We start from the raw sequence: 18,940 nt of genomic DNA, 5'->3' as shown, positions 1-18,940 counted from the left end.
ACCTATGTCTCCCCTTCTTCAAAGTCCTGAGAAAGGCCCAAGAATGGGACGCAGCCTGTGAAGAAGCTTTCGCCGACCTGAAGAAGTACCTGGGTCACCCCCCACTGCTAAGCCAAACGAAATCAGTAGAGGACCTGACTGTTTCCCAGACCAGCATAACTAGAGCATAGGATGCAATATCTAGACGTTGACGAATGTGTAACGATCAAGTATGAGAATAAGGTTAATTTTATTGGCCTAAATTAGGTTTAAAGGGAGATTTTATAATTCCATGAGATCTAGATCTAGATTCAACCAGGTCCAAACCAGCCCATGCTAGTGTACTAGACCGCTCGTGCACAACCGTACGTGAAGCCACCATCCAACAAGCAATTCCTCACGGTTCTTCCCCAAAAGCCCACATGTAACCACCGTGATAGGAATCCACCACCACAAATAGCCCCTTCTCGAGCAACCAACTCAGTCTCACCCTTTGTTTTAAGCAACCTAAAACAGAGTTGCATTGCCCCACCCCAAATGCCACCGTGAAGAGCCTCCAAGACTCCACTTCACACCAGAATCATGCACCATGGTCAGCCTCCACTATCCAGTTTAGCCCCTTCAAAACACAAAAGCCACCTACCAACTCCCTGCCACACTTGATGTCACAGAACAACCCATCTCTCTACGTTTCGATAGTCTCTCTCAAGACATGTGACTCTCTCACCAAAAAGGCTTCGTTTAGATAGTAAAAGTATTTCATCTCATCTCATCATTACAAGTTTTCTAAATTTCTACACAAAATATAATAAATGATTTAACTTTTTCAAATCCCAAAATAATAATAATATTAAAAAATAATATTTTAACAATATTTTATTCAACTTTTAACTTTTATCTAAAACTATCTCATCTCATCTCACTATCCAAACCGCACCGTAATTATGTGGGATGTAGAGCATCATCATCTGCTTCTATCCTTAGCCAAATCTTAGGGAAAAAACATGAAAAGTGAAAAAAATGTCTCATGATTTTAGGATTGCTACCTGTGAGAAACTATAGCAAGCTAGTTCGTTTAAATAGTGAAAGTGTTTCATTTCATCTCATCTCATCTTTTTTAATCATTACAATTTTTTTCAAAGTATCATACAAAATATAATAAACAATTCAACTTTTTCAAATCTCAAAACAATAATAATATTAAAAAATAATATTCTAATAATATTTTATTCAATTTTCAATTTTCATCTAAAATCATTTCATTTCATCTCACTATCCAAACCACATCTAAATCATTCTTTTTTATTTTTTTTAATTCAGAACTTATGTTTATTTAGTTATATTTTCTATTCCTATTCTTTCTTCCAAACTATAAATCATATCATAAAAATCATTTTTTTTTATTTATTTTTGCTAATAGGTAGATAATAATTTTATATCTTTCAATAATATTAAATAAGTCATTTTTATTAAAAACTTAACTAATTTTCTTAACAAATATACATATTCACAATGCACTTCTATTCCCTAATAATTATATATTTTACTTTCTTACTAATTTTCAAAATTTAACTGTTACAAAATATAACCATTGGAAAAGGCAAACTTTGACAAAAAAATTATATTATTCATAAAAACGTAATAATTTTAAAAATGTTATCATACCTGCAAAAAAATAATTTAAATTTTTTGTTTAAAATAGTGAGTAGTTAAGATTGTAAAGAGAAGCTAGAGAAAAAATAATATAGAAATGATAAAAATATTATTTTAACAGAATAGAAAAAGAATAGGGGATGAGATGTAGGAGGTTTTGAAAAGATGAATAAAACTTAGGAAAATTTTGCTCATCCGGATGTGGATGCTCTTATAAGTTTACAAGTTAGCGACATGTTAGAGCTGTGCTTCACAAAAATTTAGGGGATGCTTGGGGAGTGAGATGAGAAGAGAAATTTATGAGTACTAGTGAAATAATTTGTGAATAATGGTGGAAATTATTTGAGGTATGATATTTTATGGGGTTTTGAGAAATAAGAGAGAAAATTTTGAATAAAAATATTATATAATCAAAATATTATTAGAATATTATTTTTTAATATAATTTTTGTTTTAAAATTTGAAAAAAATTGATTTTTTTTTTTTTTTTGTTTGGAAGTTTGGGAAAACTATAATGATTAGATGAAAAATTTGAAAATCTGAAATTAAAAAATATATGTTTGAGTGGTGTTTGAATGATAAGATGAGATGTGATGAGATGAAACCATCTCAACATCCAAACATCCCTTAATGTTACGGGCTAATATGTTTGAAGTATTATTTTGATAAGGTAAAGTTGATGAGTGCCTCAGATTATATATAATGAGTTTGTAGGGACCATAATATTGCAAGACTAGTTTACAAAATTAATGTGATTCTAGGATTTAATAAGGTTATGATTAATCAATTGGACGATAAAATTATGAGGATTTAATTATTTTGACATAATGATTAATATATTTTTTATATTTTGTTGATATTAATTTTAAGGATGTAAATTATGATGGTTATGGATAGGATATTTGTGATTACGAATTATAAAATTAAATTAGAGTTTTTAAGGATAGGAATTACACAAGTACTTTCCCCTCTGCATATTTGAGCTTGAAGAATGACGACTTTGTCTCATTCACCTTCTGGCTGGATTATTCTGTGTAAGAATTAACAGTTCGTCTAGGTACAGACGAGTTAGCAGACAAATCTGCATACCAAGCTTACGTGGCCTGCTGTTGTCCAAGTAATTTTTTATTTTTCTTTAAAAAAAAGATAAAATTAAAGGAAAGGAAAATGCAAATCTCATCGTCTCCGTAGATTTTCTATTCTTCTTAACATTTCCATTTCAAATCTTTGCGCCAATCTCTCCTTGTCTGTCTTCACGAACCGCCTCTCTCTCTCTCTCTCTCTCTCTCTCTCTAGATTTTCTTTCATTTTCTCTTTTTCCTGAGCTTACCTTCCGTCTCTCTCTCTCCCCCCTCCAAAATCAAACCATTATCAATATTTTCTAAGCCCCCTTTGCTATATCTCTCTGATGGAAATATGGCATAGCTAAGCTTGTACCTATCCCGAGGTTCGTTCATTGTTGTGAGAAACATAAAGCTATAGATCTTCCGTTTTGCAAGGAAATCGAAGCAGAGATTGATTGTTAGCTCTCTCATTCTCTGGTTCTTCGAATTCTTTGTTTCCATTTACTGCATAAATTCACAAGCTTCGTACCCTCAACGTGTTATCTATGCATGAAGCCTTAGAGTGCTTTGGTAAGCTTCATTTTTTCTGGTTTGTGAAGAGCAAAGAAACTTTCCATGCTATGGAAGCAAATTATTCTTCAGAAATAGTTGTCTGTTTGGTTTCTGTGTAAAGAAAGAAAAGCAGAACTTGGAATTCGAAAAACTTTATGTTGTCTTTCCTCCAAGGAAGTGGAAATGATCGAAGACTCACCTCAACTAGGATAGAAATTATTATATTTTCTTGCATACTCTCAAGGAAAGAACATTGTTTTTTTTTAGGTTTTCATTTCTTGGGGCTCAAACAAAAGCCCCTTCTCATTTTGCTTAGTGATCCATTTTGTTTCTCAGTACTTATTTCTTTTATTCATTTACCTCTTCTTTTCTCGTATCCTTTTGTATCAGTATTTTGGAGATTGAATACACAAGGAAATGTGCTTACTTTTTTAAGTGTTGGCTTGTAGAGTTTATTTGCTTCGTGAGATTCAAAAGATTTTAGGAGATGAATAGTTCAGAGACATAGAATCAGCAGATTCTTTGCTCCAATGAAAATCTAAAATCTTCTAAATTGACTATTATAGATTGGTTCTATAGTGAGAGGAGTGGTGGAAATAATGGCTATCGGATTGTGTTCTATCATCTTGAGGTTGCAAATGGAGGAGAGACCGAGAATCGATGGGGAGAAGAGAGGAGAGAGAGAGAGAGAGAGAGAAGAGACACGGAGAAGAGAAGAGAAGGTAAATGTCATCGAGCCATTTATTTAACATCCAGGTGGATGGTTGGTGTGCGATTTTTGTCCCCCAAATCAACTGCATTCAGATTAATTCAAGAATTAATACAATCCATTAGTTTTAACTTTTTTTAGCTTCTGACATCCCTTTTTTTTCTGCAAAACAGTATCATATCATCAACAAACCTTAGGGGAGAAATGGCAGGTGCCAGCCTTGCAACCTTCATGCCATCTAATGGGATGTTTGAGAATAAGATGAGAAGAAAATTTTATAAATAGTAATAAGATGGTTTGTAAATAGTAATGAGATTGTTTGAGTTAAATATTTATTGTGTTTTGAAAAATGAGAGAGCAAAAATCGAAAAAAATATTATAAAATCAAAATATTGTTATAATATAATTTTTTAATATTTTTTTTTGTTTTAAAATTTGAAAAAGTTGAATTATTTTTTATTTTTTGTTTGGAAGTCTAAGAAAGTTGTAATGATTAGTTTAAAATTGTTTATGTTTAAATGATATTTGAGAAGAAAATGGAATAAGATAACATGAAATCATGATATGAGATGGAAATTATTTCCAAACGGGGAAATGGGGATAAAGAAGCTTTGATAAAACCTCAACACTCCTTGCAAACTGAAATGGGGATAAAGAATTTCCTCGTCTCAATCCCTTGAGGGTTTGAAAAACCCAAATGGGCTTCAAATTATAGAATAGGAAACAATTGAGATAAGTTGTTCTATCCATTGATCCATTTTTATCAGAGCCGCAACATTTGAGTACATTGGACGCAAAAAAAACTAAAAAAAAAAAAGAACTTAAATAATTATTTTAATATAATTTTTATTTTAAAATTTAAAAAAATTGTACTATTTTGTGAGCTTTAATTTCTATTTATTCTCTTTGGGTGATCAAGCATAAGCCTATACATTCAGTTGTGGGCCCATAATAATTTAGGCCGAGTTTGTAGACACTTGAGAAGGTCCGTACCCTTACTATATATAGAGTTGGCACATTGAATTCCATACGCTCTTTTAATAATTGGGGCAGAGGATACGTAATAGTCTCCTCTACACAGCACGTACTTTTTCATGCTTCTATATTTTGATAGTAATAGAAATAAATAAATATATGTATTGCAAGCTCATCCTTTCAACGAATGAAGGTATACAAGAAAACTTTATTTGATGTAAAGTGTTTCCTCTCAACTTGAGAACTTTCTGGTGAGGAGGAATTATGTCCTTCACCTTTGGTGGAAGGGACTTTTGCCTAGGCAAGATTGTAGCCAACCTAGTTACTAGTTCTGAAGTTTAGTTTATACCAGTGTTTTGTAACACTTCTGTCAACACAAGTTTCAAACTTCAATCCACTACAAGATAGAATTCTGGTTTCAAATGGTTGAGGAGCTTTCAGAATTATGGAACAAGTTTTCCTTAATTGAAGAGGAAATGTATGAGATAGTCATAACTGACCAAGATATAGAGAATAATATGGAGAGAGGGAAGTTATGTTTGGTGGGAAAAGTAATTGATGATAAAAAGATAAAGAGTAATGCTAGAGAGAAGCCACTATAGCAGTGCACACTTTGCACTCACTGCGTGGCTGCTTCTAGTTGATTGTTCACAACACTCACTTGGGGAGATGTGTGATCTAGATGATGCCACATCATGTGTGAAAAATGGATGCTCCCAATAATAGCTTCTATCTATATTTATTCAAAGATAAATAAGGATGCTTTTAAGAATACGTTGTTAAAGGTGTGGAGATCTTGTGTTGGAATAAAGATTATTGAAGTAGGAGACAACCTTTATGTGTTTGAATTCCAAACTGAGGCAGATTTGAACAGAATTTGGGGAGGCCATCCCTGGTTATTTGACACAAATCTAGTTTGTTTAAAAAAGTTTGATGGTGTTACTACACCTTCTGAAATGAATTTTAATTCTACTATTTTGTGGGTTCAATTGCATAATTTACCTCTTGGATGCATGAATAAGGAAATTGAAGGTAGAATTGGATCCACGATAGGTAGAGTTATTGAGGTGGAGGCGGGTTATGATGGGAATTGCTGGGGGGAAGTGGATTAGAGTGCAGGTAAAGATGGATTTGATGAAGCCTTTAATAAGAGGGAAAATTCTGGAACTGCTTGGACAGAAAAGCTTTATTCAATTCAAATATGAAAGACTTCCTAGATTTTGTTTTAAATGTGGGGCTATCAAGCATGGAATGCAAGGATCTGTGGGGATGTATAAACAGCAGGAAGAAAACAAAGAATACAATATGCAACAGTATGGCTCATGGTTGCGAGCTTCAAGCTCTACTGCAGTTTCAAGTTATGGAAGTACATTAGGTCCAATGTTTCCAACTATACCAAAGCAAGGAAATTATAATAAGGTGGAAAATATGGCACAAAAAGAAATTCAGTCTGTTGAAGTTGATCCAAGTAGGGAACCACTAAAGCAAAATACCACAGGAGAGGATAAAGAAGAGAGTATTGTAGGCAACCTTCAAATTATTGAACTACATGTGCTTCATAGGGAGGTAGAATCAAAAGAAATAGTTCTTGACAATGCAAAGGATTTACTGGATCAGTCAGCAACACAATCTCCATTAGCAATGATGAGAACCAGTCAGCTTGCTCAGATAGAAACAATGCAGGATCAGAAACATTTGTATGAACCATAGAAAATTAATGAGGTATGTGTAAACAGATGGAAGAGAAGGGCAAGGGGACATCAAACCAATGAATTGATGCAAACTTCTCATTATACTACAAGAAAGAGAAAGAATGTGAAGAATCTGGTATGTTTGCAATGGAAAATCAGCAAGATGGTAGGGACAAGAAACAGGCTTTACCATTTGATTTTGATATATTGGCGGAGGGTGTTAATCAGCCCCGCCGGGAGAAATGAGGCTCCTAAGTTGGAACTTCCGAGGGCTTGACAACCCTCGAACAGTTAGAGATCTCAGCTTGTTGGTTAAGGTCTACAAGCCTAGCATTTTGTTTCTCAAGGAAACAAAATTGCATAAGAAGAACTCAGAAGCTCTAAAATTGAAATCGGGGTTCAAATGTTTATTTCAGTTGAAGGTGTTGGAAGAAGTGGAGGTATGGTTTCGTTATGGGCAGAAAAGGTTCAACTCAACATAAGCACCTATTCACAGAGACACATAAACATGTGGGTTATTAAACCAGAAGCAAAGTGGATGCTAACTTGTTTTTATGGCAATCCTGAAACAGAAAAGAGACATGAAGGGTGGGGTATTCTGAGACATCTAAATCTTCTCAAGCCTAAAAAGGTGGCTATGCATAGGAGATTTTAATGAAATTCTACATCATAGTGAAAAGTATGGAGGGGTTCGAAGGGATGAAAAACAGATGGATGATTTTAGAAGTGTTTTACAGGACTGCCAATTGAGGGATTTGGGTTTTATCCAAGGCAAGTATACCTAGTCTAACTTTAGATAGGGTCATAATTTCACTAAAGAAAGGCTTGATAGAGCAACAGCCAATTCTGAGTGGTGTGCAGCTTTTGGTGGGGGAGAGGTACAAGTTTTAGCCTCATCTACTTCAGATCATTGTCCTCTTTTGATGATAGTTGGGCAACAGCATGATTGGACTGGGAAACCAGATCAAATTTGTAGATATGAAGATAGTTGGTCTTTATTTACAGATTGTGAGGAGGTTTTCAAAAATGCTTGGCAAATGCTTGGGAGAAACAAGGAAGGCATCACAAAGATTAATAAAAAACTTGGGGGTTGCTTGCAGGTGCTGAAACAGTGGAGTTACCAAAAAAAGTGTGCTTCTAGAGCCAGTACAAAGCAAAAAAGGAAATCTCTTCAAGATTTACAACAATCTGTTACAGCAAAATCAGTGCAACAACTTAGAGATTTACAAAAAGAAATTGATAACCAATTGGAAAGAGAGCATGTGAAATGGAAACAAAGGGCAAAAGAGAATTGACTACAGAAAGGAGATAGAAATACAAGATTCTATCACCTTTGTGCAACTCAGAAAAAGAAGAGGAACAATATATCCAAGAATATTGATGACATTGGCAGGACAATTTCAGATTCAAAGCAAATTAGAGAGGCTTTCACTCAGGTTTTTAAAGGGCTTTTTGCAACCTCCAATCCTGAACACATGGAAGATTTGATAAAGATAGTTAAAAGAAAGGTCACTCCTCAAATGAATGAAGCTCTCTTGGCACCTTTCAGAAAAGAGGAAGTTGAGGAAGCTGTCTTTCAGATGGACCCTTATAAGGCTCCAAGACCAGATGGGTATGGGGCTTGTTTTTACCAAAAAATACTAGTTTGTGGTAGGAGAGGAGGTTAGTGGTGCTATACTTGACTTTCTGAATTCTGATCATGGCATGGAAGATATCAATTTTACCTATGTAGTGATGATTCCAAAATGCAGTAACCCAGTGAACATTACTGACTATACACCTATTAGTTTTTGTAATGTTCTCTATAAAATCATCACTAAATTGTTAGCCAATAGACTCAAGCAGATCATTCCTTCCATTATCTCTCAAAACCAGTGTGCATTTGTACTTGGTAGGCTAATTTCTGACAACATATTGGCTGCTTATGAAATTTTGCATACTATGATAACTAAGATGAAAGGTAAAAAGGGCTATATGGCTTTGAAATTGGACATGAGTAAAGCCTATGATAGGATTGATGGAATTTTTTGAAAGAAGCAATGTTAAATATGGGTTTTGATGTTAGATGGATTGAGCTTATTTTGAGGTGTATTTCTTCTTCATCTTTTTCAGTGTTATTAAATGGTGTCCCTCAAGAATGCTTTAAACCCACTAGGGGACTTAGACAAGGCTATCATTTGTCTCCTTTCTTGTTTATCCTAAGTTCTGAGGTGCCAACAGATCAGTTAAAGGAAGCAGAACAGAAAGGGTATATCCAATTGCCAGATGTCAGATGAACCTGAGCCACTTGTTTTTTTGCTGATGATAGTATGTTATTTTGTCGAGCTAATATACACGAGTGGGTCAATTTAACTCAGATATTATATAGCTAAGAGCAAGCCTCAGGACAAAGACTCAACAGAAACAAGACTTCCTTCTACTTCAGCAACAACACAAAGCAAGAAACAAAGAATTATATTTTGCAAGTTGCTTGTTTAAGAGCCTCATCAAATATGGAGAAATATTTGAGATTGCCATCAGTTATTGGAAGATCAAAAGTCACAGCTTTTCAAGGAATAATTGAAAAAGTGAGTAAAAAATTTGAGAATTGGAAGGTTAAGTTTCTCTTACAAGCTGGTAAAGAAATCCTAATCAAGGTTGTTGTCCAGGTTATTCCTACATACAATATGAATGTGTTTCTACTTCCAAAAACTTTATGTGATAAGTTGAATTCTTTGATTTGGAACTTCTGGTGGGGCACTCAAGACAAAGTTGCAAAGATTCATTGGAAAGAGTGGGAAAGTTTGAGTAAAAATAAAACAGTTGGGGGACTTGGTTTCAGAGATTTGATGGCTTTCAATGCTGCTTTACTGGCCAAACAGGTTTGGAGGATTCTCAATTAGCCCACAGCCTTAGCAGCTAAAATTCTCAAGGCTGTTTACTTTCCAAACAGCTCTATTTTGTAGGCCAAAGATGGATTCAGACCTTCTTATACATTGAAAAGTATTAGCTCAGCAATCAATACTGTTAAAGAGGGTATGATTTGGAGAATTGCCAATGGGGAAGAGGTTAAGATATGACAAGATAAGTGGATTCCAACTAATTAATCTAGCAAAATAATGTCTCATGTGAAGACACTGTCATCAAATACCAAGGTAGCTGAGCTCATTGATCCTAATACTAGGTGGTGGAACATGCAGTTGCTTAAAGATATTTTATAAGAAGAAGATAGGCAACAGATTGTAAGGATACCTATAGCACAGACCACTAATTTAAGGGACAATATAGTATGGAAGTATACAAATAATGGTTGTTTTACAGTCAAGAGTGCCTATCAACTATGCAAGCAGAGGCAAGATCAGAAAAAATGGGAAACTTCAACAGCAGGGGTGCATAGAGCATTATGAAAGCACATATGGCAAATGCAAACTACAAATGCTGTCAAAGTATTTATTTGGCGTGCTTGTAATGATGTTTTATCCACTAAGCAAAATCTATACAAGAGGAAGATTGTAAAGGAACCTTTATGTCCAATCTGTCAACAAGTAGAAGAAACTCCAAGTCATGTTCTGTGGACTTGTTCATCTGCATAGGATGCATGGATGTTAGGAAGCAAAAAATTACAAAAAGTTGCAATCACTCGGGAAGAGTTTGGAGATACTTTTATGCATATGCTTCAGAGAATAGGTAAAATTGAAATCTGTTTGTTTGCAGAAATTGCTAGAATGTTGTGGACAAGAAGAAACAAGATGCTATTTGAAGACAGTTTTCTAGCCCCTTCCATTTTGATGAAGAGAGCAACACAAACATACACTCATTTCCAATAGATGCAACATAAACAACTCAACTCGAGAAATCATGGCAGATTGGATCAAATAGGCAAGACTCATTGACATCCTCCTGAGACAGATTGGATTAAGATAAATTGAGATGTAACAGTAAGAGAAAGAGATCATAGAATTGGAGTTGAGATTGTAGTTAGAGACTCTGAAGGGGATTTATTGGCTTCGTGCATGCAACCATTACAATTCTGCTCACAAGCTACTATGACAAAAGCTAGAGGTTTAATATCAGCTGTAAAGCTATGTAAAGAGCTCAATTTGCATAAAGTAGTTTTTGAAGGAGATTCACTTCAAGTTGTAAATGTAGTAAAACAACATCTTCAGGAGAATGGTATGCTTCAATGCCTTGTGCAGGATGTTCATTCAATCTTTGCAGATATAAGATGGGAGATAATACATGTAAAGAAGATTGCAAACTAGGTGGCTCATCAGCTAGCACAACAAGCACTTTACCAAAGTTGTGAGGTTATTGATATTGATTTTATCAACCCAAGTATAAGTGTTCAAGTTATGGCTGACAGACATAGATCAGGTTTTTGTTCAAATGTAATAGTTGGAGCACAATCTACTGTAAATGATGTAGGCCATAGTAATGTAGTGTATGTTCCTGTCCTTAACAATGTAATGGCTGAAGGCCATAGTGATGTTATTTGAAATGAAGTTTGAAGTTTCAAAAAAAAAAAGGAATGAAGGTATACGTTTTTCTTTTAACATTTATATACACATGCTTTGAAAATAGAGTAGTAGCTATTCAATGTAAACATGAGTTCGTTTGGTCATTTCATTTGTCAAATGATTAAGGGTACATTTGGATAGTAAGGTGATCTTAGATGATCTATAAAATAGTAGTAAAAAAGTAATGAAAAAGTAATGATAAAATATTGAATGGTAGTGAATAGTAATCAAAAGTAATGAAAAGTATAGTTTTGTGACTACCCAAACACAACCTAAAACATCCCATAATTTACACCAAATGAATACTATTCATTTCAAGTGAAATACAGAGAATCATATTCCGTTGTGATCATTACACGTCTCTAAGTGTGTTAAGGCTACACATCCACTCCATTCAATTTTTAGGCTTCACATTCTATGATCCAACCTAGTACCTACACTATCCCTCAACAACCAATGCAAGAGTCCCATGCAACAGTACATACAGCTATATTCCAATCATGTGTTCACAATACCACTCCAGACGACTCTTCTAAACCAGGCTACGAGATGCAATATCGAATGCAATAAAATAAAATAAAATAAATTGATTGTTTTTCATGACACCAATTTGGTTTTAAGTGACATTCAACATCTCACAATCCAACACGCTGTGGTATCAAAGTCATATGTCATGAGTTCAAGCTGCATGAGCATCATTGTAAGCTGGGAGGGATTGTTGAGGTGCGTCGTCCCTAATATTGCTGTAAAAATAGGCCTCTCGGTTTTAAATGGATTGAGTCTTATGGTCCAACAAGTAATATTAGAGCAAGAAATCATGAGTTTGTATCACGAGAGCGTCATTGTCATGAGGGAGGAATTGCAAATGTGTCCACGAGATGACTCTTTCTGAATGCTCCAAAAGAAAGCTTATACGCTTATTAGCTTTTTCCTGGAAATTCGGATCAAAGTCTTGAGTATATCAACCCAATTTTCGAACTTAGAATTGACCTCTTGGCTTTTGCAGAGGGAAGCATTTAACATCAAAATTGCTGCCAATAGTTTACTAGTGATGGTAACTCGATCAGTCCGTGATCAAGCGTGGAAAACATGCAAGAGAAAGAGTATCAATTTCCATAAATTAAAAAACTGGAATTTCATTTTCACTTAAGTTTTGACTTTTGAAGTAGATGCATAACTGCCAGTTCATGGATGGCAAAGAATGTGGTAGGATTGCAACTTCTACATAGTATTCTTTCACAGATGAAATGCCAATATACAGAATATTGGTTTTTTTTTTTTTTTGGGTTTGATTAAACAAAATATGAGATTGATCATTAATGAAATATTGAAATTGGACATTTTTACTGAAGTGCATGAATGGAGGAAGCTCTAAGCTGATGTAGATTCTGCCGCTCTGTTCTTTGGAGCCAAGGAGAGTTCTAGTTTAAGATCTCCAACTCCCTTTGGGGGGCCAATGCTGCAACGATCTGTGTTGTGTGTTATAATAGCATCCCTTATCTTCTGAAACTGCAAATACATTTACGAAAATGAGGCATATAATTTACTATATCAAATATGTGGGAACTGATTCAAAAGTTTCTCAATAATCTATAGAATAAGATAATCGATTATCAACTTACCTTTGCAAGTGAACAAGAAAAGGATTCCAATTGTCCGTCTGCTCCACGATAGAAGTGGAAATAAGGAAGCACCTTCACATTCAAACTTTTGCACATTGGCTTATTCTCATCAAAATTGACTTTCAGAAATACAATTTCCGGGAGTTCTTCAGCTGTTCTGCGGAGCTGGCAGACCCATTGTAAAACAAAATCAGAACATAAAAAACATCTCGAATCCCCAAAATTATTTCCAGAAACGGCATGAGAACTAAGAAATAGCTAATTATTTAATTGTTCAGATTTGTCTCAAGTTTCAATCTCATGTAGTAACGAAAATAACTATGAAATATTTTTTTTCATTCAAAGCTTCCCACGTACCAGGGGGAATACATCATCCCATCTTCAGTAAGCTTTCAAAGGTTTATATCTTTTTCTGATAAGCAAATGTAGATTTTATTAGTTCTATTGTTTCTTTTCCACCAAATGTAGGCAAATAGGAGCCGCCTTCCACATGACTGCAATTTGTGTATTGCCTTTTAAACCTCTCAAAGTGGAAAGGGCATCTACAAACATTCTAGGCATAACCCATGTACGTGGGCTGTATCTAACTATGCCTCAAAGCTGCTTTATCACAGAGAAAAGTGTCTCCCACAGCATTTTTCCACGAAGGAATGAGGGCATTTGGGTGTCCCAAATGTTAATGTTGGATATACCAAGTTCACAGAAGTTACTTAATAAGGTAGTAAAAAACAATAGTCACTCACTTGGAACCGATTCAGATTGAATTTACAAATTCTTTCAAGGAGACCAACACACCAAAGACAAAACATTTGAAAACCACCAATTCCCATGGAGATTCAAATACAAATTAGAATTGATGATTCCTTTCCATTCTGGAGCATGGAATCATACTAAAAAGGAGAAAAGAACAAGTTTTACCACAGGGCACAACCATGAGTCTTTCATACTAATAGACTCTAAATGTTAGTTCAGACAACCAAGGGTGAAATTGCATATAAGCAGTGTGTAACCAGTTTGGACTAATCTGATAAATCTGGTACCTCATGCCATTATCAATGCAGTAAAATATTCGAAAGAATACTTTCAGAATATAGAAATTTATTACAATCCTGATAGCTGGTAGTTCACCAACAACCCAACCCCTAGCATGCAAAGATTTCCATTATATGCTGGATTTAGTATTAGTGTAGACCATACAAGGTGATAACTAGGGGTTGGTCCTTCAGGACTTGAGAAATAACTAACACAAGTGCTGGTTTCCAACAAGGCAACCTCACAGCAGAATGATTTAAAAAAAAGTCTCAGTGCCAGTTTCATCTCCAGTTGAATTTGATACAAGGCATAGAATTGAAAAATTGAATGCGTTGATCCAAGATTGATCAACACATATTCAGATACAAGTAAGATCTACTTATAATGACCTCAGTCTTAATATACATGAGATTTTACTCAAAATCTCGATTAGATATTAACACTTCAAAGTTTACAGCATCATATTCTCTGGAATTATTTAAGAGTTTTTGGAATCAGGATCCCAATAATGTTAGTAAAAGCATATTTTGTTGATATTGAAGGTTTGATGACAAAATAATTGGCTGAGTAAGCAACTTATAGTAAACTAAAGATGGGAGCTACCTTCGGGAATAGTGCCCGGCAAGAAGCACACCAGGTACCATAAAATTCTACAATAACTAATCTATCTCCCGCCTGACTTAGAGCACTCAAAAATTCTTGTGTGGAATGAATGTCAACCATATTTGGCGCATTCTTCTCCCACCATTTCGGTTGGTCAGTTTCAGCCACAGTTGCATGAACCTGCAGTTAAAGTATACAAAACTAAAATTAGCAACCATTAAAAACAACATTCAGTAAAGAGTTCTATCCATAGGATAACTAACATGTATAAGCTTCAAAACAATACTAAGACGATCGTGAATTTTTTTCTGCACCTAATAATATCCCAGTCGGCTTGAGTAAATAGGATATGCCTAAGGATCTAGTACTTAGAGTAACCTATAATGAAGAACGAAAAGGCTTTTTTAAAGGGGAATGGAAATCGAAGTTTTCCTTCAATAGCATATCAAAGAACTTGCATGTAAGGTCCATGAAATACCATTTATACTTAACTTCTGCTGAGCTTTTGAAAGACTATACGTAATATAGAATTCAAGTTGCAATCAGTGATTGACTCCACACATGCGTTGGCCAGCTTTTGCCAAGCTGTTGCTCACAAGTCCTACAGAAGGACAGTAAGAAAGCCTGCATCTTAGGTTTGCAAAGCACTTCCATGCAATATGTACAAGGCATTTTAAAGATAGATGTGGGCTAGTGCAAATGGAAATTGTTTGGCTGGAGGATCATCATAATGTGACTTTGGAGGGTAATGACTCTAAAACCCATGACAATTTTGTTATAAATGGAGATATAAACAAAAAAAAGAATTGACACTACAGAAATCACAATGGAAAAAATAAAAATAAAAAATAAAAGTGGTTTCATATGGGACTGTGCTGTTTCTTGCAAGCAGGTTCACATTTTTACTATCAACGGAATCCTGAGTCCAAAGGATTTCTGAGTCTAAACTTTAATGTCATAAGGTCAATTGAAGGAAGAAAAAGCTAATAGGGCATCTATGTAAGAGCCAATTTTTTATAGGTCATACCAGACATCCATATGATGCATGAGGAGCGAAAAACAAGAACTGAACAGAAGAATCCATTTATAATTTTTCTTTTTTACAAGTCATCAAACCAAGTTCTATTATCACGGTTTAAAGAGGTTAAGCAAATTAGAAGAAATTCATCGAAACCCAAGAAACCATCTTTAAGAATGAGCAGGCACGAAACAAACATATATATATATATAAACATGCAGATATACACCTTAAAAACACCCAAAATTCAACTTTTTGTTTAGTGGGTAAAATCTAGATTTTAAACAGGGACCACAGATGGAACTCCTTTGCAACATAACATTGTCATCAAACAAATTGAATACTTGGGCTTGCTTAATTCTACTTTTCTGCTTAATACATTGAATTCTACTTTAATGTGAACAAAACAAAACTTTTTCCTATAATTACCCAATTACTTCAAAAAAAGCTCCAATTAAACAACAATTTCGACCCAACATCGGAGAGTATAACAATTGCTTTTAAATTCAATCAATTTCCAGGAAAAAAAAACCACAGTAGTTGTTAAAAGAAGAAAGACAAATAGACGAAAAGGAAATTGTTCACCTTGAAAGAGACCGGCTGCTTTCTGGGTCTGAAATCAAAGCGCGTCAAATCGCCAGCAGAGGAATACAAAAGAGGATAAACCCTCTTATCTGTTTTCTGAATGGATAGGAGACCTGGTCGGAGACTATTCAAGGAGGACGCGAAGGAGTTGAGCAGAGAGGAAGAGAAACGAAGTGAATGGAATGATAATCGAACAACATCAGCCATTAAAAGAGATAGATAGATAGACAGACAGACAGACAGACAGATAGATAGATGTATAAGAGCTTCAAGACAAAAAAATCCTAGAAATTTAATGGATTTGGGCTACGCCATGAGTTCCAAGGAGCACACACAAAAAGCCATGATGAATGCCGCCGGTCTCTGCTTGTTTTGCTCGATGCGTGTATACAGAGTATCTCGTGGCCTCGGGCGCGCGTGTGTGGAGTGAATGTAAACCAGAGAGATCGTAACGGGGGAAAGTTTTTCAGAATTATTAATATATGTTTGGATTTCTTTATTTTTTGTGTTGGTATACACTATACAGGTCTACTTGCTCGTTTTGTAGCGGTTGGCCGGTTACCCAATCGGATACTGTTCTATTTTGGTGCCGACTTATTTTGAGAAATTTTAGATTTTTTTTTTTTTTTTTTTATGCATTAAACGATGGGAAGGAAAATAACGCATCCTCGTCTTACTTTTAAATCAGTTATTGAGTTTGTCGTTTTAAAACGTAGTAATTAATCTAATAGTTAACAGTAAATTTTTAATAAATAAATATGAAATTTACATAAAAAAAAAAAATTTTAATTATAAACTCCACATTTTTTTTTTAAAAGTACGCAAATCATGCAATTTCCCGGATGCTATGCAACATTACTTTTCAAACTTATCAAAACTATTTTCAAATACTTTTATCTATCTATCTAAAAATAACTTTATCTGTCAAACCCATCTTTTCTGCTAAAATTATATTCTAAACTATTTTCAAATACTTTTATCTATCTATCTAAAAATAACTTTATCTATCAAACTCATCTTTTCTGTTAAAATTATATTTTAAGAATATTTTATTTAAAATTTTTATCTTGTCTTATATCATCACATATATATAACCGAACGAGACCTTAGTTAGGTTGTTTTTCCCCTTTTCGTTTAAATATTTTTTATGTGTTTTATTTTTATTTTTTGTAGTTGTGTTTTAATCAATTTTGTTTATTTACTAGAAAACTCAAAAACTCAAAATTGTTGGTCGGATTTTGTAAATAAAATTATAAGATAATATATAAATAATCTATTTTATTAAATTTAAATAATTTGAACTCATTTAAAAAATAAATAAATTATCCCTAAATCTAAAATACAACTCATAACTCGTATTCAAATACTGGTCCGATATTTGTGATCAAGCACTTGTGATTTCGTATATGCTCCAATAACCCATTCATGGAAGTAATTATTTTCTTATAACTAAAAAACATAATTTTATTGCCCCCCCTCAACGTTCCTCAATCGGGTGTCCAGTTTGAAGCCCTTCTAATTGGATATAATCTCCTAGACTATGACACCGGAGATAACCCTTGCCCTAACCATACTGGCACCTCTGCATCCTCTCTTCAAAAAACTGACTGGGTAAGGCAGGACAAACTAATCATCAGTGTCATCTTGGCCTCTACAATCACCACCATCACCCACTTCATCTCCATTGCAAAAAGCTCTCAAGAAGCATGGAAAAACTCAACACCATGTATGCCAGCAAATCTCACACCAGAGCAATGTAACTCAAGGAGGAACTCAGTTTGATTAAACGGGGAAATCAAACAATACCCGATTACCTGCACGATGTCAAGTCTCTTGCCGATAAAATTGCTCTCATTGATCATCAAATTCCTGATGATGATCTTACCCTTTACATCCTCAACGGTCTGGGTTGGTCTGGGTTCAGATTTTTGAGAGATTGCTGCGCCAATTCAAGCTCAAGAAAAATCTCTGACATTTAAGGAACTACATGATCTTTTCTACCATCATTGATCATGTCATACCTAATTGAGTTCTATTTCACCTTTCTACAATGTCATTTTGTTGAGACTTGAATGGCATAACAGAACCAGGAGCATAACAGCTCTTGAACGGACCAAGATGAGCTTAAAATGACTCTGAACTGCTAAAGGCACCCAAATTGGTCCGAACCAGATTAGAAAATCAAGTCAAATGGTCTAGACTATGTTCAGGTGCAACAAACTTGTTTTTGGCTCAATAAACGGCGTAATAAGCAACTCTGCACTCGTCTCCACTCACATCTCAGCATTGGCTTCAGTACATAGGTTGGCTCGATTCTTGGATGGCATCATGTTCGGCTTTGTTTGGAATGACACCATTTGTTGTTGGAGTAGAATCCACAGATGCGCAAAAAACGAAAACTTCAGTTTGGTTCTCCTCAATAGACTAAACGACAATGTCGCTTAGCACAGAAAAATTTGGATTCTTCAGACCGTTGGTCAAAATGGCAATGTTGTCTTCTGCCTTGCACGCACTTGAGGCCAATTCCAACAAAAAAAAAAAAAAAAACTCCAAGTTTCTCCCTCCTCCAGTGTACTGGACGACAACGATGCAATACATGATATGACCCAACACTTTGAACCTCGATGGAGATGAAGATATCCAGGGACCAACTAGAAAACTTTCTTCAACATTTTCTGTTCCTTTCTGCCTTTGAGTGAAAATTTTCCAAATTTTATAGATTACCAGTATATTCAACCCTCCCCCCCCCCCCTGCCATTAAAAAAAAAATCCTGAGTTGGGGTTCAAAAGTCTTTGTAAAAGGTTTATTACGCAAGTGTAGTTGTTAAAACAAGCACTTGCCTCTTGAAGTGGCTCTGATATCATTGTTAGAAAATGAAGAATGAAAATAGGTGTTGGTGTTTTCGTAAAATGGTGACAATCCCGTTAAGGTGTTTGTCTCATAGGTTGATGATGGATTGA

General features: G+C 34.8%; 2 protein-coding genes across 2 annotated transcripts; one reads left to right on the top strand and one right to left on the bottom strand.

Annotated features, from left to right (window-relative positions):
* Positions 1-9,115: 9,115 nt before the first annotated feature.
* On the top strand, positions 9,116-9,682 carry LOC109012027 (uncharacterized mitochondrial protein AtMg00310-like). Its single transcript, XM_018993454.2, has 2 exons — positions 9,116-9,484; positions 9,569-9,682. Exons 1-2 carry the CDS (start codon positions 9,116-9,118, stop codon positions 9,680-9,682), a joined length of 483 nt encoding a protein of 160 aa, XP_018848999.2.
* Positions 9,683-12,235: 2,553 nt separating this feature from the next.
* LOC109012026 (thioredoxin-like 2, chloroplastic) lies at positions 12,236-16,459 on the bottom strand. The gene is made up of 4 exons (XM_018993452.2): positions 15,980-16,459; positions 14,377-14,556; positions 12,742-12,906; positions 12,236-12,628 (listed from the first exon to the last, which is right to left on the bottom strand). The coding sequence occupies exons 1-4, from the start codon at positions 16,184-16,186 to the stop codon at positions 12,491-12,493; spliced, it is 690 nt and encodes a 229-aa protein (XP_018848997.1). The 5' UTR covers positions 16,187-16,459; the 3' UTR covers positions 12,236-12,490.
* Positions 16,460-18,940: the final 2,481 nt, after the last annotated feature.

Source organism: Juglans regia, chromosome 10 (genome assembly GCF_001411555.2).
Source record: "Juglans regia cultivar Chandler chromosome 10, Walnut 2.0, whole genome shotgun sequence".
In the NCBI taxonomy this organism is placed as follows: domain Eukaryota; kingdom Viridiplantae; phylum Streptophyta; class Magnoliopsida; order Fagales; family Juglandaceae; genus Juglans; species Juglans regia.
The sequence above is the reverse complement of the archived record's forward strand: the minus strand, read 5'-3'. Positions and strand labels throughout refer to the sequence as shown.

Excerpts from the sequence above, each read along its gene's own strand:
- LOC109012026 (XM_018993452.2), bottom strand. The coding sequence starts at position 16,186 with ATGGCTGATGTTGTTCGATTATCATTCCATTCACTTCGTTTCTCTTCC. Across the intron at positions 12,907-14,376 it reads GCCGGGCACTATTCCCGAAG|CTCCGCAGAACAGCTGAAGA; the intron begins GTAGCTCCCATC and ends TGGGTCTGCCAG. Across the intron at positions 12,629-12,741 it reads TTTCTTGTTCACTTGCAAAG|TTTCAGAAGATAAGGGATGC; the intron begins GTAAGTTGATAA and ends ATGTATTTGCAG.
- LOC109012027 (XM_018993454.2), top strand. The coding sequence starts at position 9,116 with ATGGAGAAATATTTGAGATTGCCATCAGTTATTGGAAGATCAAAAGTC. Across the intron at positions 9,485-9,568 it reads CTGCTTTACTGGCCAAACAG|GCCAAAGATGGATTCAGACC; the intron begins GTTTGGAGGATT and ends TCTATTTTGTAG.